At 45.5% G+C, this 25766-nt stretch overlaps 1 protein-coding gene across 3 annotated transcripts in view; it reads right to left on the bottom strand.

Annotated features, from left to right (window-relative positions):
• Positions 1–5363: 5363 nt before the first annotated feature.
• Positions 5364–25766, bottom strand: part of CORO2A (coronin 2A) — a 60205-nt gene continuing 39802 nt past the window's right edge. For 2 of the 3 annotated variants that reach the window (XM_071730681.1, XM_071730684.1), the window contains exons 3-12: positions 24451–24567; positions 19874–20023; positions 19168–19347; positions 18380–18496; positions 16556–16660; positions 15724–15820; positions 13883–13995; positions 13580–13670; positions 12818–13089; positions 10723–11504 (exon numbers count right to left, since the gene is read on the bottom strand). In XM_071730681.1, the coding sequence (XP_071586782.1) occupies positions 11373–11504; positions 12818–13089; positions 13580–13670; positions 13883–13995; positions 15724–15820; positions 16556–16660; positions 18380–18496; positions 19168–19347; positions 19874–20023; positions 24451–24567 (1374 nt within the window). In that variant the 3' untranslated portion in view covers positions 10723–11372. Of the gene's footprint in view, positions 11505–12817; positions 13090–13579; positions 13671–13882; positions 13996–15723; positions 15821–16555; positions 16661–18379; positions 18497–19167; positions 19348–19873; positions 20024–24450; positions 24568–25766 lie in introns of all 3 variants that reach the window. The other variant, XM_071730683.1, reaches the window with a different exon arrangement.

The raw sequence follows: 25766 nt of genomic DNA, 5'->3' as shown, positions 1-25766 counted from the left end.
CCTTTAAAATCTGGATGTGGCAGGGATGGCAGATGTGATATCACTCAGGAGGCCTCCATGTCAGCTCAAATCACCATCTCTTGCCTGCAGAACTCAGGTCTTGATGTGGCATAGCAGTCACTTGTCCCATACCATACAGCCAGCCTAAAGCCAGGGCAAATCTGAGCAGCACCTCTCAGAGGCAGGAAGGCCACTGCTGGCCATCACCCAGGACCAATGGCAGCTACAGGCACTGACACCAAGGCTGTGTTCCTGCACATTCCACCCATGTCCATGTGGATGGCAAGGACTGGCTGTTACATAGCTCACAGAAGAAAAGGGCTTGTATTTGGACCATGACAAGCATTACGTTTGATCAAAACACCCCTAAATGGAGATTGCTCAAAACAACCCCTTAGGAAAGGGGTTCCTCTTCAAAACAAAAGTGCCCCATTGAAAGGGAAGAGTGAGACTCTGAGGAGGTTGACGTGTAGCTGAGAAGTGTAAAAGCTGTAATTCCAAGTCCGACAATAGGGCCCATAACCAGAGCCTCTGCTAAATAACAGAAAGTTTTATTCAAAACTCTATGAACTCTGAATGTACACCATGCACTAGAAAATTTGCCCAGAGCCTGAGCAGACTCTAGTATGAACTTCTAGTTAGAAAGGAAGAGGGGATAGATGCATTTGTCTTCCATTTTTTCTGTGCTTAACTGGTTTAATGGGCTGGAAGAAAGGCAGGGTGAAATTGACAAGGCAGCTGGACTTTGGCCAGACTTCTTTGCTCTTACCCAAGGGATAGACACTCCCCAGCAGTAACCCAATGCTTGCCATTGCAGTACATTAGAAAAAGTTTGTCTCCACATATACAAAGGCATCTGGGGCTACAATGGCTGTGTGAAAGGAACTCCTGTAGCAATATTGTCACCTTTAGATAGCTGAAGGTACAGGGCTCAGTCGCTGGTATATTGAGCTGCTCTTTTCTGGTCTTGAATTAAAATGAATAGCCAAACCAGTCTGCTGCAGTTGGCTTCCAGTGGGGAGAGAATCAGATCTTTGTGTACAGTCAAAATCTGTGGCTGCAGAAGACTGTGTGACACAGAGTGTGTCCAAGCCTTAGGAACATCACTACATTCACAGTCCCTCCCTAGAATCTATTTTCAAGTAGTTTCAGCAACAGTGGAAGGTAAAAGCAGTTCCTTACTTTGCAGCTCTCCATAAACTCTTCTATTTCCACCAGTTTTCAGACTCCATCTGGGACAAAGCATCTTTGTTCAGGGTCCTTGCTCATGAAAATAGTGCTTGAGCATAATTTCACTCAGACCTTCCCAAAGAAGCTGCCTCACAAATCATGAGCATATTAAACATTTTTGTTAAAGACTAAGATAAACTCACATGAAAAAAATCTGCAGGAACATCCATGTGAAAACTGAAGGGAAGAATCCAGGTTGCAGCCACTAACAAAAAAAAAAAAAAAAAATCCTTCCTGCAACAGTCAGGTTGAGTCTGACCACTCTAGCCTTGTGCCTACCTTAGGCTTGCTGAATGTTCCTAAACATTTCTCGTAACAAAAAGATCCACAGAAACTGACATGGAAATTAGTCTTTCCAGACCTCATTATGTCAAATAAACTGATGGGTTCTCTTAAGACTATCAGCAGGAAGTAAGGTTTGATTCAAAATACATTGCCTCCGCATCTGTGTGTTTTTGACAGACTCTCAGGTTTACACACCTGTATTTTCTATTCCTTACTCAAAGCTGCTCTGATGTCCATTTCTACACCAAGTCCTGCTGAGATATGGATTTAATGCCAAGATTTTACTTTGGCATGCAAGACACATAGACCTGAAGCTGAGCTAAGGTACTGTTTATATTTTCCCATAAACTTTGCATTGCACGATCTGACCAAAATATGTTCATGGTGGAAGTTTTGATGCATCCAATTAATTAGAAAGCAGATCCCTGTAGCCAGGACAGGCACCTACTATAATTCAGAGGAAGGAAAGTAGCAGACAATATGTAAAGCAGGTGAAGGTCTGAGCTCTCTCCTATTAAAATAAAAACTATACTGATGCAAGCCAATTACCCCTGTCCCATGCCCTCCATATCTGATAACTGAGTGCTGGGAAAGGTGCAGACATGGGTAACTGCTTGTGCTGAGCTTCTTCCTCTGTGGATCCTCAGGGGTGTCTGTGGCTGATCACAAGCTATTGGATATGAACATCTCTGCTTGCAAAAACAAGTGGAGAGAAAATCAGAAGAGGAAACCATCTTGACTTACGCATACATATCTTAAGAACTTGCTTAAACAGGTTATTGTCCCTCATTTTGTTACAAATATGGTTTTGAAAATAACTAAGTGGAGTGTTAGTAGCCATGCTGTGAAGAAACTTTTCTCCTCTACTTCTGCATGAGGAGCTATTTCAGCAGTTTGCTGACAGAAGAAGCAGTTGTCAGGGTTTTAAGTGTGGTAGTTCAAGCTCTGTGGCCTAGGTCAAAGCCTTGTCAGGGCCAACAGAAATAGGTTTCTTGGGTGTACTTGAGCCACTCAGAATCACAAGAAGGAAGTAATCGTGACAAGCAATAGGTATAGGAGACCACTGTCCACTACAGGGCTCAGGGGTCTCACATCTGCAAACCAGATTTATCATCTAGAGAGCTTTGCTGCTTTCCTGGAGCCCTCCTTAAAGATGCTGCACAGAGGCTGTGGAGGCTCATGTGATCCTCTGCTACAGAGAGCTGTTTTTTTGTATGTGGACCAAAGGTACTCGTAGGGGTAACCTGAGGCATTCCAGGGGCACTGCTTAAGTGCATGGGGAATCTCCATGGTGCCTGAGGAGGACTCAAATGATACTGTGGTTGAACCACTCATTGCACAGCTGCTGTTCATAGCAGCCTTTTCATTTCCACAAGCACAATAGGCATGGTGAGAATCTAAAGAGTTTCACATCAACCTAAGAAGTACAAAAGCTGGCAGAGAAAAATGGGTACTGTTGTAGTGGATATCTGCTGTATACCAGATTAGGGAGAACCAGGATACAGAGGACCAGATTAGGGACTACTTCAACACCCTAGAAATGCACTAATCCATAGGGCCAGACATGTTACACCCAAGCATGCTGAGGGAAAAGAAAGCTGCTGGCACTGTAGGGCCACACTCAATGGTCTTTGAAAGGCAGTGGTGATCAGGAAAAGTCTCAGAAGACTGGCACTCAGATCCATCTTCAAATCACGCAAAGGGGAGGATACAAGAACTAGAGGTCAGACAGCTTCATGCAGTCCTTTGTAAGATGGACAAAAAAAATGAGGCACAGACCATTTCCAAGGGCATGAAGAATCAGAAGGTGCTCAGAATTAGTCAGCCTGGATTTTTGCATAGGAAATCAAAAACTGTTTATAAAACAATTTCAAAGTTGTTGAACCTCTCCCTTAGTGATCTGCAGAACAGAACAGAGTGCCCTCTCCATCAAGTTTGCAGAACACAGGAAAGTGGGAGGAGTGGTGAGTGCAGGATGTGCTGCCCTTCAGGGGGACCTCAACAAAGAAAGGCAGAAATGGGCAAGTAGGAATGTGATGAAGTTCAGCTGATGAGGACTAGCATCAGCTCCATGCTTGCTCCAGCCCACAGCTCTTCAAGTACACCAAGAGAGCCCCAGGGTTGGGAAACAAACTGAGAATGACAAAATTAGTTGAGTAGGTTTGGCTAGAGTTTATTTTGCAGTTGACAGCACATCTGGACCTAGTTACCTTAGTGAATTTCAGTGCTAAACAATACACCTCTTTGTAAATAATGAGACTGCTAATCTGGTAACCTCCCTAAATGTTCTTGATACATATGTATAGTTAGGAGTGGTAGATGAATCGCTGCTAGCCAACCACATTTTATTGTGATTTTCCTTTGTTAATATTTTCTATGTAAGACCCTAGCCATCTCCTGAAAGGTGTGCTGGCTAATGTCAAATTCCCAGCAGCTTACTTTGCATACTAGAAATAAAGACAACTATCTTGGCTTGTTGTGTTTTCTCTTTTCATACTGAGTGAAGAAACCAGATTTTGGACAGCAGTGGATCTATATCCAGCAGGCAAGTAAAACTGCAGGGATGTGCTTGGTTCTCTTTCTGTGGTCCAGCAGCCATAACCCCAGGACAGCAAAAGTGCTGTAGGCAATTCCACTGCCTCCCACATCAACATGCCCACTGCTGCCTTTTCCAATGCCTTGATCCGAGCAGGGAGCCTGTGTCAGCACCAGAGGAGGGACACAGTGCCTGCCCAGCCCCTCTTCCCAGCACAAGCTCCCTTACAAGACAGGGAGATTGGAAGGTCACAGAGTATTGATTGCATCACTGGTGCACAGAGTCCCCAGCACAGACTTTCTCCAGCAATTTTCACTTTTTTTTTTTTTCCTTAACAGTGGTCTAAAACATGTCATATCAAACAGATCCTGGATGAAGCTGTGAACATTTCTATGCCCAAAGCTGTGACCCCTACAGTGGAAGGAGGCTCAGAGGAGATGGCCACAGGCAATGCACTGGTGATGCTTAGGGAAGAATAAAATGAATTACCCCAGCTGTTGAAAAGAAAGCTAAACTTACCTCTTTGGAAAGGAGACCTGAGGATAGATTGTTTATATTGAGTGCTATGTCAGTTGAGTGATGAACTGGTTGTGTTAGTGGCCTGAGTTAGTCAAAAGGTGTGAAATTCTTCCTGAGAGAGCCAGACCAGTATGGAGCTCAGCCCAACATAAGGCATAAAAACTGAGTAAACAACAAAATGAACTTTGAAGGGAGTTACAGGCTCAAGCTGGCTTCAGCCCATGTACTTCTTACCAGTGAGTGAAAATACCCAATTTCATACATACAAGACTAGCAGTGAGAATTTCATTTGTATTGTGATCCAACTGCATGTTGCAACTGCTATATTGTGCTTGTATGGTGATTGCTGCTTCTCTCTGCTGAATCAAAATCCCACCTAGCATCAAATGTCTTCAAATAAATAAACTTGGTAGTAACTCATCACACCTTTCTCATGTGGAATATCTAGAAAAGCCTGATCAGTGTATTGTACAAGAGAAGCAGCAGGACTGCAAAGCAGCATGATAAAGAAACACCCCACCACACAGTCTGCATGTCCAGGGGACCTCCATTTACTCAAGACAACATACAGAGCAGGAGAACTCAAAACATCTGAAGTGGCCACCCCTCTGCAGCATCAGGGGCAGATGCAAAGATGTAAGACAATAGGCCCATGTGTACAACCTGCCTACCAATGTAAGGCCACAACCTCATCCAAGAAAAAGACGTAGCAGGTCCTTTCTGACCTTGATTCAGCTTAGTTTTTAATTGCTTCAATAATACATTGATAATAAGAAACCAACAACTTTGCATGTATCAAAAAGTAGAACTCTAAATATATTTATTACTCAGTTACATTTGCTTTTCATTGCACAATTTTTGTTTTTATCCCCATGTTTGTCAGTTTTTTACAAAGCTGTTAGGAGTTTCAGAAACTGTTGAAATGATGACTTAAGTCTGTTTAGGCACAATTCATTTACACATCACTCCATTTCCTCCACTGTTTTTTCTCTATGTGAAAGATTTATGGTGGCATTTAAGCTCCAAATTGAAATACATTTCACGGTCTCAAATTGTAAGGGCATCCTGTCTGAAAAAGAAGTTTTGATTAAAGAGTCTCACCTTATCAAATGTTACCAGCAAAGTTTAAATGAAAGCAACTTTGTTTCCAGAAATGCTGAAATCAACACAACTCCAAGATAAGAACTATGGCGTCGGACTGTTTTCTATTATAGCCAGTCATAAGATAACAAAGAAACAGTCCTCAAGAGGATTTAAAAATCCTCTGCAAATATTACTTTGGCTTGGAAATAATTTAAATAATTTATTCTGTATGAAAAATAAGAAAAAAAATCCAGCAAATAAAACATATGATGTCAAGGGAAGTACTATGTCCCCTGGACTGCTGAGGCTGTGTCAAGTACTCTCTCTTCACATAATCATAGAATCATCTGAGTTGGAAAGGACCTCTGAGATCCTTGATCCACCACCACTGTGGTTACCAGACCATGGCACTGAGTGCCACATCCAGTCTCTTTTTAAAAACCTCCAGGGACAGAGAATCCACCACCTCCCTGGGCAGCCCATTCCAATGCCTGATCACCTTCTATGTAAAGAATTTCTTCCTAATATCCAACCTAAACCTCTCCTGGCAGAGCTTAAGTCCATTCCCTCTTGTCTTACTGGCAGCTGCCTGAGAAAAGAGCCTGACCCCCTCCTGGCTCCAACCTCCTTTCAGGGAGTTGTAGAGAGTGATGAGGTCTCCCCTGAGCCTCCTCTTCTCCAGACTGAACACCCCCAGCTCCCTCAGCCCTTCCTCACAGGACTTGTGCTGGATCCCTTCACAGCCTCCTTGCTCTTCTCTGGACCTGCTCCAGCACTTCAATCTCCTTCCTGAACTGAGGGGCCCAGAACTGGACACAGGACTCAAGCTGTGGCCTCCCCAGTGCTGAGTACAGGGGCAGAATCCCTTCCCTGGACCTGCTGGCCACGCTGTTCCTGATCCAGGCCAGGATGCCATTGGCCTTCTTGGCCACCTGGGCACACTGCTGGCTCATGTTCAGCTTCCTGGCAATCCAGACTCCCAGGTCCCTTTCTGCCTGGCTGCTCTCAGCCACTCTGTGCCCAGCCTGGAGCTCCCCAGGGGGTTGTTGTGGCCAAAGTGCAGGACCCGGCACTTGGCCGTGTTGAACCTCATCCCGTTGGAATCAGCCCAACTCTCCAGTCTGTCCAGGGCCCTCTGCAGAGCCCTCCTGCCTTCCAGCTGATCCACACTCCCCCCAGCTTAGTGTCACCTGTGAATTTGCTAATGGTGGACTCAATCTCCTCATCTAAATCATCAATAAAGATATTAAACAGAACTGGGCCCAGCACTGATCCCTGGGGGACACCACAGCCACCAATTGGATCAGCACCATTCAGCACCACTCTCTGGTGGCCTCCAGCAGGTCCTAACCCAGCACAGAGTGCTCCTGTCTGAGCCCTGGGCTGACAGCTTTTTCAGGAGAATGCTGTGGGAGATGGTGTCAAAGGCCTTGCTGAAGTCCAGGTAGACCACAACCACAGCCTTCCCCTCATCCACCAGGCGGGTCCCCTGATCATAAAAGGAGATCAGGTTGGTCAGACAGGACCTGCCCTTCCTAGCCCTGTGCTGGCTGGGTCTGATCCCCTCTGACAGGCCTGGAGTTTCCTGGGTCCTCCTTTCATCCCTTTTTGTGGATTGCTGTGACATTCCCCAACTTCCAGTGATCTTGGATGTCCCTAGTGAGCCAGGACTGTTGGTAAATGATGGAGAGGGGCTTGGCAAGCTCTTCCCCAGCTCCCTCATCACTCTGGGGTGGATCCCATCTGTCCCATAGACTTGTGAGGACCCAAGTGGCTCAGCAGGTCACAAACTGTTCCCTCCAGGATTACAGGGGGGCTGCTCAGCTTCCTATTTCTCTCTACAAACCCCACAAGCAGCTGTCCTCAGGACAACCTGTCTTACTGTTGACAACTGAGGTAAATAAAGTGTTAAATACCTCATCCTTTTCCTCATCTTTGGTAATTATACTTCCCCCCATGTTCAACAAAGAATGGAGGTTTTCCCTGCCCCTCCTTTTGCAGTTGATGTATCCCTAGAAATACTTTTTGTTATCCTTAATTGAAGTGGCAAGACTGAGTTCAAATTGTGCCTTCATCTCTCTAATTTTCTTTCTACAAGTCCTAACTATATTCCTAAACTCTTCCTGAGTAGCCAGCCCTTTTTTTAATAGTTTTTAAGATCTCTTTATTACCCTAATTTCCTACCATATCTCCCTGTTCAGCCAGAGCAGTCGTCTTCCCCCCAGCTTGCCTTTGAGCACACAGGGACAGGCTGCTCCTGTGCATTCAGGACTTGGACCTTGAAGTACACCCATCCTTCCTGGAACAAACCCCTTTGTTTTTAAGGGCTGTTTCCCAGGGTACACTCTGAATCAGTCTTCTGAAAGGCCAAAATCTGTCCTCTGGAAGACCAGTGTAGAGGTTTTATTGTTCGCCCTCCTTGCATCCCTGAGTATTAAAAAGTCAATTATTTCATGGTCACTGTGCCCCAGAAGGCCTCTGACCACTACATCTCCCACCAGCCCCTCTCTGTTTGTAAACAAAAGGTCTAGTGGGGACCCATCCCTGGTGGGCTCATTTACCAGCAGGAGAAGGAAATTATCCTCTATATGCTCCAGGAATCTCCTAGACTGCCTCTTCTCCGCTGTGTGGAGTTCCCAGAAGACATCCAGCAGGTTAAAGTCACCCATGAGAACATGGGCTGGTGATTTAGAGACATCTTCCAGCTGCTTGTAGAATAATTCATCACTCTCATCATCCTGGTTGGGTGGTCTATAACAGACTCCCACCAGCATGTCAGCCTTATTGGCCTTCCCCCTGATTTTGACGCACAGGCACTCAACCTTATTGTTACTGACCTTGAGTTCTACAGAGCCAAGGGACTCTCTAACATATAGAGCCACCCCTCCACCTCTCCTACCTTGTCTGTCCCTTCTGACGAGCTTGTAGCCATCCATGCCAGCACTCCGGTCACAAGAGTTATCCCACCACGTTTCTGTGATGGTGACTACATCAGAGCTTTCCTGTTGCACAGTGGCTTCCAGCTCCTCCTGTTTGTTTCCCATGCTGCATGCATTGGTGTACATGCACTTCAGCTGGGCTGCTGATTTTACTCTTAACTCAGGCTTTCCACACTTGTGCTCGTCTCTGGAGAGCACGGTTTCAATCCCCTTCCCCTTCAAGCCTTCTGATAATGACAGCTTGGCAACCGAGTGTCATATCCCTGGGACTACCCTCTGTGAAAACTGCTTTCAAGTTTGAAGCTGTCAGGCCTCTTTGACATGGCTGAAAATCTGTGAGCTTCTCAATTTCTTACTTAGCTCTTTTCTTTGGTGAGAAAGTCGGACCACTTCTGATGCATGATTCATAGGTTTGGATTAAAGTTCTGTATATGGGCTGAGCTGCTTCTGCAGGTAACTGCACACTGCAGAGTTGTCCCAGAGCACAGGAAAGTCCATTGCAGAGGAACAGAAGTTAGCTGAAGCTTGTTTCGACAGCTTTGTTATTAATATTATTTTTTTTACAAAAACAGTATTAAATAACTGACTGATGATAAAGGACTCTTCCTGAAGAACAACTGCCCCTTGCTGCAAAAAGAAACAACAGTATCTGTGACTTTTTAGCACCCAGATCTATTTTTGCTATTTAACAATTAATAAAATCTTTTCTAAAGCTGGGTGAAGTCTTTGCAGCAGAGCAAAAGGGATACCAAGGTCTTTTTGTGATGCTCATATGTAAGAGTATTTAGTGCCCATGAGCTCCCTGCTGGCTATTGCTTTCAGTGATAACCAGATAGGAATCTCAGATGAGCACAGTCAGTGCACAGCCTTTAGTTCCCTTGCTAAGGAGTCCTATGTAGGAATTTCTGACTTTGGATACTTTTTTTTTTTTTTTTTTTTTTTTTAAGATTCTTGAAAATAACTAGGCTTCAGGGATCTAACAGGGCATAGTATTCATTCCTACATGTGTCACAACAGAGGTGCACAGCTAAAGGTTAAACAGTGGTTTCTTGCCCTGCTTGAGTTTAAGACATCTCCATAAGCTCTGCATTTGGGGGAAGGAAAAACATTCCCTCCCTCCAGTGCTGCTGCTGTGCCCAGACCCTGGGGCAACTGAGATGGTACTCTCCTGCCCCCACCATGGGAGCAAATGCAGGTATAATCCCAGGTCCTGTGGAGTCAGGCAGGTCTGTGCACTCCCTCGGTGCTGCACACTGCAGCTGCATTGCATAAAGCTGTGCTAGCCCCAAAACCAAGGATATGACCTGCATCCTGAAGCTATTCTTGCCCTAAAAAAGGCAGTGAGCTAGAAAGCTAGTGCTGAAGGTCACAGAGGAGTATGGCTCCAGGGCCTGGGGAGACAGAGAAGTCCTGCCTGAGGGATCACAGAATCACAGAATCATCCAGGTTGGAAAAGACCTCTGAGATCAAGTCCAACCCTTAATCCACCACCACTGTGGTTCCCAGACCATGGCACTGAGTGCCACATCCAGTCTCTTTTTAAAAGGGATGCAGAATCCACCACCTCCCTGGGCAGCCCATTCCAATGCCTGATCACCCTCTCTGTAAAGAATTTCTTCCTTATATCTAACCTAAACCTCCCCTGTCAGAGCTTAAGACCAGGGTGCAGGGACTTAAGCAGCACAGGAAAGAGGGAGCCTGCAGCTGCAGGCATGGAACAAGATGCTGGCACCTGGAAGCCAAGAAAGCAGCAGCTGAGGGCAGAAGGATAAGCAATACTTCTGCAGCTGGAGAGGGCTGCTCATGACAAGCCATGGTCCTATGATCCTGTGGCTGACACCACACATTTAGCACCATTGCTGAAAGGTCTGAAAGGGGGTAGATGTCCCACTCCCCGCTAATCCTTTTGATCTCTTTTAGTAAGCCCCCTGCTGCCAACTTGTACAGCTTTAAATGTTGTCCTCATTTGCCTGATGAATCCCCATAGGACCATGTCCAGCAGCTGACTGTGGCTGGTCTTTGGCAGGAGAGAAAGAAGGCCACTGACTCAAAGGACCCAGAGAACTTCGCTGCACCTGCAGCATCTCTGGTGAGGACTAGCCCATACCACTGGCCTTTTAAAGAAGGACCTCTAAACACCCAACCACCTTTATTCATCACAAAAGCATTGGCCCTTGGCAGCCTACTACTCAAAGCAGGACTATCCCCAGAACCAGGTCTGGTCTGCCACAGCTTTGCTGAGCCACTCAGCTGCAGGGCCAAGCTATGAGGTGAGAGAAGTGAGTGACAATCACTTTGGGGCTAGAGGTGCCTGTGAAGCTCAGCTGCAGAGTGGCCACCCAGGGCAGGAGGACAGCAGCCACAGGAGCCACCCTGCTGGGTCCAGGGATAGGAAAAGAAGCTGTCAGCTGCCTTCAGTCTCTCATGGTCATGTCATGTGGAGGGGGAAAAAAACTGGTTTTGCCTAGAGCTTAACAGGTCCAGCTCTTCAGGACCAGAAGAGCAAGATTTTCCAAAGTCTTTCACTAGCATTAATGCATGAGCTTCTGACATGAGTGAGCAAGCAAGCAAAGGGAGGCTGAAGAAGTGCAGCAAGTCCATCAATAATTGTTGATGATTAGGGAAATGTATCCACCACAAGCCAAATTGGTCTATGCTGCCTGAAGTCTTGATTTCTCCCCCAGAAAAAAAAAAACAAAAAAAACAAACTAGGAAGATAGCTGCAGGAACAGGAATCTACTCCAGTTTCCAGGGGTGTAAAGAGCTCCAGGCCAGCACTCTCAGTATCTGCCTGCATCTGCTTGAAGATTTTTGATCTCAAGCTCCAGCTGTTTAATTTGGACATTTCTCTGGATTATAAGATCACGTAGTCTACGGATTTCTTCCTGTTGACGATAATACATCTGCAAGAGCTGTAAAAAAAACACATTATACATCCTTTACATCAAGAAAAAGCAGACTTTACCTGTCAAATGCCACCAGTCCTGTCACATCACTTTTGAAAGAAACAGCATTGAAGGAGGCCTGCAAGTGACAGACTGACTAAACATTCTGCTGTCCACTAGCCTGGGTTATGAGTATGGGTGTTCCTCAACACCATTTAGTAATGCTACATCTACTTAATTCAATGAAAAAATTAGAAAAAAATAGCCTTTATACCACTGATCACTCAAAGAAAACATAGACACAGAGACCTTCTGGTGTTTAAATTCCTGGATCTGCCACATCTCCTACCCTGACCTTAAGCAGGTCCTTTTGCTTCTTTTTTCCTGTTGCTCATGCTGTCCTCTCCAGCTGGAGCTAGAATGGCCTTTCACTGAGCTTCCAGCAGAGCACCCAGTTCTGCAAGGTCTCCTTCTGTAACCTTGGGACACCAGCTCAGAAACATGCAGGAAAATATTCTTTTTCATACCAAAGGGAAATTCAGTTGTGGAAACTCCTGCTCCATCGAGTTGCAGATGCTAAAACCTTGCAGAGCTGATAAGGGGAGCTGAGCACACAGATGGGAAGGAAACCACTCCAGGTCTCCTAAAAGTCTAAAAACAAGCTGCATGACCTTGAAAATGTCCCTGAGCTGCCAATGACAGGGGCCTGCAAATCACTGCAGGTTTTGTTACTATACAAGGAGGGAGATGGCCACAGGTCTTGGAGCTGACAGGACCTTTTCTGCAGCCATTCACAGGAAGAGGTCACAACCAGCAGCCAGCACCAGTGGTGCTGCACTGTCCAGTTGTGCCAAGCAGTGAGCTGCTGAGGCAGAGCCAGCCTGTTTCCCATGTCAGAGTCCCTCCTACGGTTAGGTGCTTAAGACTACACGGGTACACAGGGTACACCCCCTCCTTCCACAGGAATCTCTGCTGCCTCACACGGCATCCCAAGCGCAGCTTTCATATAAGGTTACACTGCATAAACCTCTTTTCTCTCTCTTCTTGTAGGTCACAAGCATCTCCTTAACCCCAGCCAGCCATCAGGCAGGCCTATGCCATAAGAATGCCTAAGAATCAGGAATACTAATAGTTCCCTCCTTTCCAGACCCCCTCAGCCAGGGTGCTGCTGGGCTACCTTTCTGTCTCCCATGTGGCAACCAGGGATGAAGTGCTCACACTACCCCAGATCTGCACAATAAACCCTCCCCAGATTCTGTCAACTTGTGAATGACCATCCTTTTGCCAGCCAACTCTGGGCTTCCTTCCACAGCCCCAGCCCTCACCCCAGACATTCGTACCTCATTTTCAGTTTTTGGTGGTGGACACTCAAATATGTCAAAGCGATTGGAGAGGCACGTTTGCTCATCTTCTGACAATTTCTCCTCCACTTTCCTCTGTTTCTTGTGGTCTTTGATCTCACTCGGCTTCTCCAAGTCCTCCAGTGGCCTCCTTGTCCCACAACCCTGGTGCTGGTTCAGGTCAGCAGCTTCCATGAGTAGGTCTGGCCCAGGAAACTGTGGTAAGGAATTCACAGCTCCAGAGCCTGGTTTCAAGGATACCATGACAGGTCCTAGGGAGAGAAGTAGACAACAGGTTAGCACTCACAAACAACACTCAGAAATGAGCTGTAAGCAATTAATTCAAAAAGCCTGCAGGGATGAACATGGAAGCATCTGACTGGAGAGGCTTCACAGTGTTTAATATTTTAGCCACCAAATTATTCCAGCTTATGGCCACATTTGTTATCTCTCCTTTTTTCACTTCCTCTTTCTCTGGCAGCTAACAGGGCAGAGAGCCAGCGGCAGCTTACCCAAGCCCTGGGGGGCTGTAGGGATGGGGAACTGTAGGCAGCAAGTGCCCGGACGGTGCCCCCCCGCCTGTGCCCAGCTGGGGCTAGCCCAGGCGCGCATGCCCGGGTTCGAGAGGGGGTGGTTTCCGGAGAGAATTCCAGAGACGGACGGATCAAAGTTAGCTCCTGATACTATCAGAGCCAGCACTAGCTCGACTGACTCCCACGGCGAGACTCATCCCACGCAACAGGGAACTCTCCTTGTGCTGACCTTTATTAACTCCATTAAGCCACTCTTGTGCTGTCAGTGCTGGCTGGGCTCCTGTGGTCAAGGGGTAGATGTCTTCCTGGTATGATTCTGACTGCAAGCAAACAAAAGTTCAGAGTCACTATGTTAGTGAAGTTTTGGCTTGGAGGGAACACAGTGGATTGTGATGGAGTGTTGGGGTTTGACCCAGAAGGCAGCTAAATAGCCCACAGCCACTCACTCACTTGCAGACCACCACCAGAGTATAGGGGAATCTTTTTCACGGGTATTTGTCCCAGACATGAACATGACCTGAGGTTAACTTACCCGTCGAGGCACAATCATGGAGATGGGCTCAATGAGGCTCTTAGCTGGGATCAGTTTGTAGAAACGGAAAATCTCACAAGCTGACACTTCAAGGCCTCTCTTTGGCATTGTTCCTGGTGGGACAACATGAAACAAATGGGGTATAAATCTCCCGAGGAAAGTTAATGTCATTTGCCCTGGAAACAGGGCCACTAAACAACAAAAGGGGTCAGCATCAGCTCTACAACAGCATAGTCTGAAATCTCCACCCATATCTGCCTCAGGGCCACAAATTACAAGACTCTATTTTTTTTTCCCTGTCAGACCATATTGTTGCAAACAGAGTCTCTCAGTTTTGTGTAAAGCCTCCTGTTCCTTATATATTTCCATGAGTTGCAACTAGGGTGACCAGAGCTGAGCAGAACTGGAAGGTGATGCCACAGGGGTTCAACTATCAGGATCACCAGGAAGGGATTTCAGGACACCTAAACAAAACCAGCATACCTATATGCATCTGTCTGAAAGCCCCGTATTCCCCCTGCAACACTGTCCCAAAGGAGAATGGAATATGAGAAAGGTGTGAACAACAACTCTGTCAGGGACTGAACAAGCCACATGAGGTCTCAAAGTGCCTGGTAACCTCAGTGGAGCTCTCTCCCATAACTTGCACAGTCCAACATCTACAACCAAGTCAAGTCCCATAACAAAAGAGATTATCTGTCCTTGTGGACCTTGCTTCATGGTGTCCTACAGAAGTTTTATTTGCTACCAGTACTAAATTATTTAATTGAACAGCAGATCCTGTGGAAGTAGAAACAATCTATGCTTCCTGCTTACATTATATAGTCATTTAAATGTGAATCTATACTTCACTCCTCTACATTGTATTTTGGTTTTGCAATATTGCAAAAGAAGATTTATACAAGAACCTTAGCAACATGTGTGATCAGAAGACAGATCCTGCTAGAGAAGTAGATTTGATTCACTCAGGCCTTTTAAAAACACTTGCACACTTTCTTTTCATGGAATAATTTTTAAAGATACTACAACAACATAAAATCAAGATTTGTGCACTGTAAAAATTATAAAAGCTGAATAACTGAGATATTCCAGTTAAGTTTAAAGTAATTTATTCCTTTCCAATGACAGGAGAGACCTGTAAGTACAAATCCAGTGATGCTAAATATCTGTACCGATGGTCCTGGAAGAATGAGAGTGTCTGCAGGTTTGTGTGGAGGGTGGTAAATGGTCTATAAAGGAATATGACTTAAAGAATAGACTGGAGAGGTTCAAGAAAGGGCTATCAGAAAGGGCTGAGGGCTGAAAGTCAAATTCTGTAGGCTGAATAGGTGAAACATTGGGTAGAATGCAGACAGCTTAATAAGCAAGGGGTTCCAGTGGAGGAGAGGTGACCTCGCTAGAGCAGGTCTATCTCTAAATGGGAAATGAGTGTACAGGAGAAGGTAAGCAAGTGACAGAGCACCCATTACCAGAGAAATACCAGAATGGAAACCATGTTATGCAGTTCAATACCAAAAATCTTGGAGAAGATTCACAAAGGGCAAGGAGCATCCTCCACCTTTAGATCCAGACTGTCCTCCCTTCCCCACCTCCACCAGGTGTGTGAGAGAAGATACAGCAGTGACTGGTGAAGCTGCTTGACCCAGGCATGTCATATCACCCATGAAATATAGTTGAGTTGAGATGAGCCAAGCTGACTATTGTGATCCTGTAAACATGAGTGGAGACTGGAATCTGACCCACTTGTATTTCTAAATGACATTTTGGATAGTCCTGGACTCTGACAGCCTCTAAAAGAAGCCACCATCCAACTGTGGCATTATACATACACTGCCACTCACCAATTCCCTTCTGTGGTAAAGGAGAACGGTATTCCGTCAGGTAGTTCAGATATGGTTTCTCAAGGCTTATCTCATAGTACCGTATATTTCCATCACCCTAAAGGAAAACAACATCGCAGAATCACAGAATCGTCTGGGTTGTAAAGGACCTCTGAGATCATCAAGTCCAACCCTTAATCCACTAACACTGTGGTTCCCAGACCATCAGTCTCTTTTTAAAAACCTCCAGGGACAGAGAATCCCCATCTCCCTGGGCAGCCCATTCCAATGCCTGATCACCTTCTCTGTAAAGAATTTCTTCCTAATATCCAACCTAAAAATCCCCTGGCAGAGCTTAAGTCCATGCCTTCTTGTCTTACTGGCAGCTGCCTGGGAGAAGAGCCTGACCCCCCCCTGGCTCCCACCTCCTTTCAGGGAGATGTAGAGAGCGATGAGGTCTCTCCTGAGCCTCCTCTTCTCCAGACTGAACATCCCCAGCTCCCTCAGACATTCCTAAAGCTGTTCCTCATAAGCCAGGCTCTGCTGTTCAGCACAAGGGCCTATGAAGAAGGTCTGGCCCCAGAAGCTACGATGGCTCAAGAATGAACCAAATATTTTCCCTCAAATTCTTAGGTAGGGAAGTCAGGGCTCTGCAGTGTACCTCCCCAAAGTAAACATGGTATATCTGCAGGGGCAATTGTGGCCTGGTGCTGCAACACACTCAGGCACTACCCCATCAGCTCACATGTGTAGAGTAAGGTGCTTCAGGAGCATCTTTGACCTTAGCCTGATACAGCACAATCTGGGAAAATAATCAGACAGGATAGCATTTGCTGACTTGGAAAATACATACCTTTCCCACCACATAGAGCATGTGTGTGTCTGAGTCATAGAAGGGAAACAGAAGTCCTGAGGAGCCATCCAGATCCTCCTCCAACAAAGGCACAGAAAGGTCATTCTGGGCAGGACAGAGGAAAAACAAGCAGCTGTCAACTCACGTCAGGGACTCCTTACCTGAACTCCACCTGGCAGCAGCATGTCATTGCAGCTCTGTAATAATCCTAGGCTATGGGCAGCTGCCTGGAGCAGAGGGCTATGCACAGACTTCAAAGCTCTGTGGGTGGGAAATGGGTGTTCTGTCCCTGACTCTGAGAGCACAACCTCAGGACATCTGTTCCTACCTGCAGATCATCTCAGGCACTTGATAACACTTTGCAGTCAGGTACAATAATAAATGCTACCTCTCTCTAGGCAAGCCACCAGACTCAGGGAGATGGAGGGGCCTTCAAGACATGCATGCATAGCACACTGAATCACTCGTGCTTCCTCATGACCTCTAGTCAAGATATATACATATATATATATATATATATACCTCCACCATAGTGCACCATCCACCACAAGAACAATATGCATCAGCTGAGCAGTCTCCACATGCACAGTGGGAAAATGCCCATTGCAAGGGCAAAAACTCCCATCAGCTTCTTACAGATAAGGTATGTAGGAGGACGTAGCACACCACTACATACAGAAGCCTGGCATGTCTTATACAAAGCTGCCCCTGCATTGCTGAAGGGAGAGATGCCTGTGGCAGGGCAGAGTATGGCAGCCCATGGGTGCCATTGTGGCAATTGTTACATAAATATGTATTTAGTTAAGGTTAATAAAGACTTGGTTCTGCAGGCTCCAGAAGCCTGAGCTTCTGTTTGTTTAGATGCAATGACAACATGGGTGGACGTGGACCATAGAAAGATGCTTGCAGGGCAGGTCCTGTGCCAGTGCCTGTCTGTAAGGAAGCTGTATGTACCTGGCCCTTCAGGCCATCCCCCTGAGTTCTCAAAATAAGTGTGGCCAGATCCTTCAACAGCTCTGAAGGCAATGAAGCTTTGATGTGATACCCATGATGTGTTAAGAGCACAGCTCAGCTTCATGGAAAGCCTTCAGATAGGAGCATAGCACTTTGCCTCATACATATGCAAAGCAGCTATGTCCAAACACAGCCAAATGGCAAATCATAGTCTATTGTTCTGTCTAGTACAAAGGCTGACAGCACAATGAAGAGGCAAAAGATCATGCTGCAAGGTCATTTAAACAGAGGGACAAAGAGAAATGCTGGCAGAGGAAAAGCATCTCACTGCATATGAGAAGAAGAGAGGACATGAGGGTTTCATAAGACTATCAGCCTTTATTACAGAAGATCATGTCTTGGAAGTGGCCAGTAAGTGCAACTTCAATACTCCAATGTCAGAAATCATAAGAAATAAAAAACACATATTTTTCTCCATTGAGGGCTCCACCCGCATAAACTTGTCTAGAGCTCATTCCTCTTTGCAGTGGCTGTCACAATTTGCCACTAACACCAGAAAAATTGCTTATAAGTCAAGAGCTATAGTGAGCACCTGAAGGTCCTTTGAATTATTTCCTCCTGCAGTGAGCACAGCATTCTCTTTGTCCTGGTAGATTGCTATGCTAAAAGTTTTGAAAGCTTCTTCAGCAACTCATACTCATTTAACAGTGCCACAGCAGCAAGACATAGCACCCATTAAGAACTTGTCATATCACTTCTGAATTGCTGTTATGAACCAATTCTTGTGTATTTGGCAGGAAGAAATGTTGAAGTGAGAGTAAAAGAGAGAAAACTGAAGCTGGTATGGGTAAGATGGGTAGGCCAACTCACTTGATCCCATAGTGCAATTTGCCTATTATTCCACCGAGACGTTCCAGTAGAGAACAGCTTTTTCACATTTCCAAGGAACAAGACTTTATTGGCTTTGTGAGACTTGTAGCTGGCTTCCTATAGGAAGAGAAAGGACACTGCATGAATAAGAGACAGCACCTGTTGCATAGCCACATTTCATGTTACTTAAGATTCATGTTACTCTGATTCTGTCTCTCATGAAAAGTCTGCTCACCCCACTAAACCACAACTAGCAGGATTTCATGGGGATCAGAGAGAGGTGGCCTAAACTCTTTAAGGCCATTCTCAAAAGTGCAACAAAACTCTGTAACTATTGATTCACATATGTGCAGTTCCCATTAGTTGCAGGGCTTTCTGTGTACACAAATCAGTGCAAATACCTACAAAACACAATCACCTTCGCCTTACCAACAAAGTACAGGCAAAAAAGAACAATCAAGGCAGTGGGACAAATGTACATATGTCCACCTGTCCAAGCCCTCCCAAGGCATCCCACAGAGGACTGCAGGAGGGATCTATGTAAACAGTGCACTTCAAGACAGGTTTCAGGGAGCAAGGAGCATGACAGTAAGAGGCAGGAACCTGGTTTTGATAATAACTGTGACTGTTCCACAAAAAGTAGGAGGCACTAACACCATCTGGTGCCTTGGGCAACACAGGGCACAGGTGTATCTTCTTTAATCACAGTGAATCTAGCCAGAAGCAGAAATATTCCAATATCAATATCCTTATATCAGATGGACCAGAAACATCTGAACCCAACCTACTTGTAGGACTGTTCCTGCACGAGGGTCTATCAGGCGTATCTTTCTGTCCCTGCAGGCTGTGGCAAGCAGACTGCCATCTGTGTTGAATGACATGGAAAGGACCACATCTTTGTGAACATCGAGAATCTTCACCGGGTTTGAGATTACAGGCTCCTTAGTGTCAAGGTTCCAGATCATTATCTGGTGCAAAAGAAGAAAAAAATCAGCTGCCTGCCTGCCTGCCTTTCTGGGGACTTTGTGTGTCCTATTCACTTCTTCCTGTCCTCTCTACCTATGTCTTACCATCATAAGTGGCTGGTCTCCAGCATTTTAAATAATTCCTGGTACTTGCAGCACAACATGAGGAAGACAGTGTCTGCTCAGAATGTCCAGTATTCTATTTTCCTTTGCAACTACATTTTATACATAAAAATGGTCAGCATTAGTGAGGATACTTGCACTAGCACAAGAATGAAGCCAAACAAAAGTGCATGGTATTGCATATTGTTACCAATCCAGTAGAAGGACAGAGTAGAATGAAGTTCATCACAAAATTAGCAAGCCCTAATGAACTTGTAGCAATGGTCTTTGCCTTTGGGGTTGCCATAGAATTTCCCCCTGAAGAAGGCTTCTGAACTCTTTGGTATTATCTTACAGCTTGAAATTAAAACAAATTTCACCCAAACAGGGTGTCCCATGCAGAGAGCTCCACAGAGAACACACCCACCTTGTAGTCATAGCCAGAGCTGAAGAGGATGTTACTGGCAGTGGGATGCCATTCGATGATGCCCACTCTTCGAGCATGCCCAACAAGTTCTTTCTTTGGACTGGTGATGTTTCTCGTTAGCAAGTGCTTGGGGATGTCCCAGATTTTAACCTGAATAGCACAGGGTGGGTCTTCATGAGATTCCTGAGTAAGGAGCTAATATGGAACTTTCCAATAACTATTACTTCCTTGTTATAATTATACCCTTAATAGTGAACAGGAATGCTCCCAACCTTATTGAAAGTCAGTCCTTCAAATTAGTATCATTAGTTTTCTGTAGGCCTGAACACTCCTCAGCCTCTATCTTTAGCAAGCAGTTCTACCATTTTGTTTTAACTTGACAATCCCACTCTTATACCTGGCCAAGTTGTCAGCACAATTATGAAAAGTTACTCCCAAGGGGAAGTAGTAAACCACAGGTCTTGCAGACTTTGTCTCCTAACAATTTTGGAGCTGGAACAAGGAAATCCAAAATAAACTTCATTAGAGTCTCAGAAGGTATTATAGCAGTGACTGATCCAAGCAGTCAGACATCCTGTGTGACCTGGTAAAGGAACTGAAAACTCCACCGGTGAGATGACAGCTATAGTATTGCTTGTCCCATAGAAAACTGACCATTTTGCACATGACAGAGCCATTTGTCAAAGTACAGAGAAGCCCAGCTAGCCACACAGCCTGTGTTCTGAGCAGAGATAACAGGCAGCACCACACTGGAGTCACTCAACACTAGGAGCATGCTGTCTCATAGCAGCAACCCTGGGTACTTCTACAACGATGCTGCATGAAGACAAAAATTCTCTATCCTAAGAATCACAGAATGGTTTGGGTTGGAAGGGTACCTTAAATATCATTTAATTCCAACCCTCCTGCATGGGCAGGGACACCTCCCACTACACCAGGTTGCTCAAAGTCCTGCCCAACCTGTCCTTGAACACATCCAGCTTCCTGGGATTGAAGGAGGCAATAGAGGAAACCTGAAAAAGGGGCTGAACTTATGCAAGTAAAATGAGCCTTTCTCACTGCAGCCCTAGAAGAACAAGCACCTGGGATGCTAACAGATGATTAAATCTTTAACAAAAGTTATTATGCTTGTCATAATTTTTTTAGGACTTAGCCTGAAGCAAAAGTGAAGTGATCTTTGAAGCAGAAGTTCATGGAAACTATCCGCACCTGCCTGAGTCTCCCACTCTTTCACTGATGAGGATCACACCTTTCTAAGCCAAAGAAGGAGAGGAACAACCTCTGGGACCTGCTGGGAAAGATCAGGAGCACCCTTCCCAACAGTGTTTAGCCCACTGAGCCCATCACAAACCTAAGGACTGTGGGATCCAATAACCTCCAGATGAAATTCTATAGCAGTAAGAGAAAAGCATCATGCTCTACAGTTTCAACAGCTACCATTAAAGGCACGGAGCTGAGAGTAAGAAGAGGGAAAATAGATTGTGCTCATGCTAATAACTGCCTGTGTGAAATATTTACTCCCCATGCTATGAAATGTTTGGTGGTTAAACCAGGGAAAGTCCCTGGCTGTAATCTCAGGATGCATTAAACGGCAGAAACTGCCCGTGCTTAGCATGCAAAAGAAGCACGTTGTGAAGCCAGACCTATCAAGCCAAGCAGGAACCATCCAAGAACTGTCTACCCTCCTGCATCTTGAAGAACACCTAACAAAGTAAAAGGCACAAGAGTTGCCCCTCCTAGAGGATAAGCTCCCTCCCCCACACTGTTCAAACTCTTGGTCCCTTGTCACTTGCACTGGCTTCAGTACTAAGCCTGCCTGAAGCAGGCTGGGAACTACAAAGGGCCTCAGAAGTTCGGAGGCTCTCCATCTCCTTCCATGACCAAAAGTAGTAGTCTACCATGCTTCAGTTACACACCACGAAGGACAGCCATGGTACACCAAGGTAAACTTCAGAAAGGGCAGCTAACAGCCAAGAAACTGCTGAGGAATGAGGGCAATGGGAAATCTGTACCCTCTTCACAGAAGTCTGTGGCCTTCCTCAAAAGTTTCAAGGAGACCCAGCCCAGTAGGAGCAATCATATGCATGCTGGCACAGCAGCCAGAACTGCAGCTTATGCTAATCCACAGAAATGGCAGACAGCACCAGATCTTTAACAACAGACTGCAAGGAAGGCTTTGGCTCTAGTGTCCAGCCCAATGTAAGTGGTGGACACCTCTGGGGCTCCAAAGACTTTCTCATACTTCTCTCAGGACATAAAGAGTACTGCTGTGGAGATGTCCCAACTGTATATCCAGTCTGAGCTCTCCAGTACAGGCCTGGACAAGACAGATCTTGACCCCATGGAGTCCAACAGCAGTCACTATGATGAGAAGGGGATGGGAGCACAGCAAATATGAAGAAAACTGTAAGGAATTTCTTCAGTCCAGGAGCAAGAAGGTAAAGGTGAGCTTTTCTGGATGCCCTTCAACTACATTGCAGGAAGGCGCAGAGAAGATGGGGGCAGACTCTTTGGAAGTGCACAAGGCAGTGGACTCAAATGGCAATAAGGGCAACTCCTAGACATCAAAAGAACACTCTTTTCCCTAGAACAGTACACAACACCTGGAAGAAGAGCCTAGTGAGGCCATGGGATCTTTAGCCTTGGAGATCTTCTCAACTTATTTGTACAAGGCTTGGAGAAACCTGATCAACTGTTAACCAAGGTTTGGACTATGTGACGTTCACACGTCTAGCTACCAGGTACCAAGAAAGTTACACTAAGAAACACAGTCTGCTCCTCTCCCTTACTTAGCAGAGAGGGAAGAAGTGTCCCTACATCATGTCACTGTGCAAGGGATCCCTAAGATCCTATTTCCTGGTACCAGGATGATGATGAGAGAGTAGAACCAAAAAGAGAGTACGGTCACAAACAGCAAGATTTCTTAGAACAACCCTTGGTGCTGAGGCTAGTGAAAAACCCAGAGTTTCATTCTTAGCCTGGAGAACAATCCAATATTAAGTTTCAGTAGGAAACTGGAAAAGGAAGCTGACAGTAGAGCTGTCTTAGTGAACAGACCCCAGAATCCTGATGGACAATAGAATAAACATGATCCAGCAGCATGCCCTGGCAGGAATAAAAGCTAGCAAGTCTGGAAAAACAGGAATATAGCAAATAAATCAAGGGAAGCACTTTTCCCCTTTAGTCAGCAATCATTGAACAACAGGTGGAATAATGCATCCAGTTTTGCAGCTCCCAGTATAAAAAAGAGTCTGATAAACTTAAAAGAGTCCAGCAGAGGCCACCAGGAAGCTCAGGATGCTGCAGCATTTGCCCTGTGAAGAGAAACTGAGGGATATGGGCTTGCTCAGCCTGGAGAAGAGACAGCTTCAGGGCAAAGCAGTAGAATCCTTCAATACTTACAAGACAACAGAAATCAGAACCAGGCTCTATCTTGAAATGCAGCATGGGAGGAAGGGATACAGTGGTCACTACACTGGGGCAGTTCTGACTACATATAAGGAAAAAAATTCCCTATGGGAGCTGTGGAAACAGGTTGCCCACAGAGGTGGTGAAATCTGCATTCTTGGAGGTTTTCAAGACTGTGCTTCCCAGGAGATGGGGATGATCCAAGCTCCTTTTCAACAGGAATGTTTCTGTTATTCTGCAATTGCAGAAGGAAGCTTCAAACCTTGTGCTCAGTCCTCATCTGAGGCTCAAAACAGAGATCATGGCAGTGCCTTTCTGCATGAAAAACTGGCATACAGGTTGGAAGATAAAAGTCTCACAGGCAGACCAGAAATCGAAAGAAGCCTACAAAAAATCATGAATATCCAAGGAAGCAAAGGCAAGTCACTAGACAGAAAGGACAGTTCAAAGAGTCTAGACTTCCAGATGAAGAGCGATTTTTCGCAGAGCTGAAAATGGCAGAGGATGTGCCAGGGCTTGAGGAAATAACAAAGGAAACCTTCCTGATGCTGTGGCAGTGAGTGAATATACCCACTGGAAGAAAACACATGTGGAATCCCTGGAAAAAAAGCACAGTCGTTAATCAGATGTCCTCACTATTAAAGAAGTCAACATCACACTTTTGACAGGACATGGAAAGCAACCTTTCAGTATGAAGATCTGTGCTAAACTATCGTTTGTAAATTCCAATCAGTCTGCACCTAAACTGCAGAAAAATATGTCACTGCATCTTAATTACACTGACTTCAGCCAAGCCACTTAATGCAGAAAAGTATGATGCAAATTCCTCTCCTACTCCGTAACTGATCCCACATGACTTTACAGAGTAACTGAGGCCAGGGACAAGCTCAAACTTGCTTTGTGGGGAGTTAATCTGAAATAGCTGTTTCATCTTATTTTAAATTATGGGTTTATTTAAAAAAATGGGTTTTCTCTCATGCAAACACACAAATGAAGACACAAGCCTTCACAAAACAGATACTACACTGATTTTGGTATATTACCTGGAAGGCACAACACAGGTCTGACATCAAGATTTCATCCAAGGACCTTCTGCTTTCTTGTTTATTTTCTTTACCCAAAGGCATATTAGCCCAGTAATAACACAGAGTACAAGCTGGTAAACTTACCATGGCATCTTCTGAACATGAAGCTATTACAAAGTCATTGAAGGGGTTCCACTTGATGTCCAGAACATTCCCTTTGTGCCCACATATTTTAGGATAATGTGGGTCAAGCTTGCCTGTCTGGAAAAAAAAAAAATCACTGAAATTAAGATGAGTTAGGGAATTACAGAACATTTTCAAGGAAGATCCAAGGTAGCTCCAGCAAGAAACTTGTTTCTGCTTGTTATAGTCCTGGGTTATAGATGTTCTGGGTGTTGAGAACAGAATTTTACTGTCCTTGCAAGAGAATTGATGATACCCAGGAAAACGAAGAGGAGAGGAGAGGAGAGGAGAGGAGAGGAGAGCAGAGCAGAGCAGAGCAGAGCAGAGCAGAGCAGAGCAGAGCAGAGGAGAGCAGAGCAGAGCAGAGGAGAGCAGAGGAGAGGAGAGGAGAGGAGAGGAGAGGAGAGGAGAGCAGAGCAGAGCAGAGCAGAGCAGAGCAGAGCAGAGCAGAGCAGAGGAGAGCAGAGGAAAGCAGAGGAAAGCAGAGGAGAGGAGAGCAGAGGAGAGGAGAGCAGAGGAGAGGAGAGGAGAGCAGAGGAGAGCAGAGGAGAGCAGAGCAGAGCAGAGCAGAGGAGAGCAGAGGAGAGCAGAGCAGAGGAGAGGAGAGCAGAGGAGAGCAGAGTAGAGGAGAGCAGAGGAGAGCAGAGGAGAGGAGAGGACTCAGGCCTTTCTAAGTACACACTTCTCTCAAGAAATCTCTACACACACAACAATCAAGATAGATGACACGAGAAGACAGCATTTGGTTCAGATCAAAACTTAGGAGGGAAAGCATGCATGAATGAGTTCTATCTTCCACAATTTTAGAATATCTTTAAAGATCTTGATTGGACATGGGAAGAGAATCCCTTTCAGAAAACCTTTTATATAGGCACGGAAAAAATGTTTTAGTTTTTCATTTTTTAGCCTCATCCACTAGCATCTGTTGTGATACACCACATTTGTGATACAAATTATAAATGCAGGTTTTTTTTCAATAAGCTGCTTCTCTCTGATGGATGTCAGATCCAATATGCGTTACAGACTCTCAAAAAAATGCCCCGATTGGGTGGCATCTTCACTGACACAAATCCTGCACAGAGGACACTAAGAAGTACTGAGGGCTTTGTGCCACATGGGGGCTGTCTCGCACCAGGGTAAACCCATACTTCAGGCACAGCCTCTGCTACAAAGTCAAATTGGTATATTTATTATGTGCTGCTAGGAAGGTGTCCTGGTTTGGGCCAAGATAAAGGTGATTTTCTGTCTTGTACTTTTGCTTTTAGCAGGGTGATGGG

Source organism: Heliangelus exortis, chromosome Z, assembly GCF_036169615.1.
Source record: "Heliangelus exortis chromosome Z, bHelExo1.hap1, whole genome shotgun sequence".
In the NCBI taxonomy this organism is placed as follows: Eukaryota; Metazoa; Chordata; class Aves; order Apodiformes; family Trochilidae; genus Heliangelus; species Heliangelus exortis.
The sequence above is the reverse complement of the archived record's forward strand: the minus strand, read 5'-3'. Positions and strand labels throughout refer to the sequence as shown.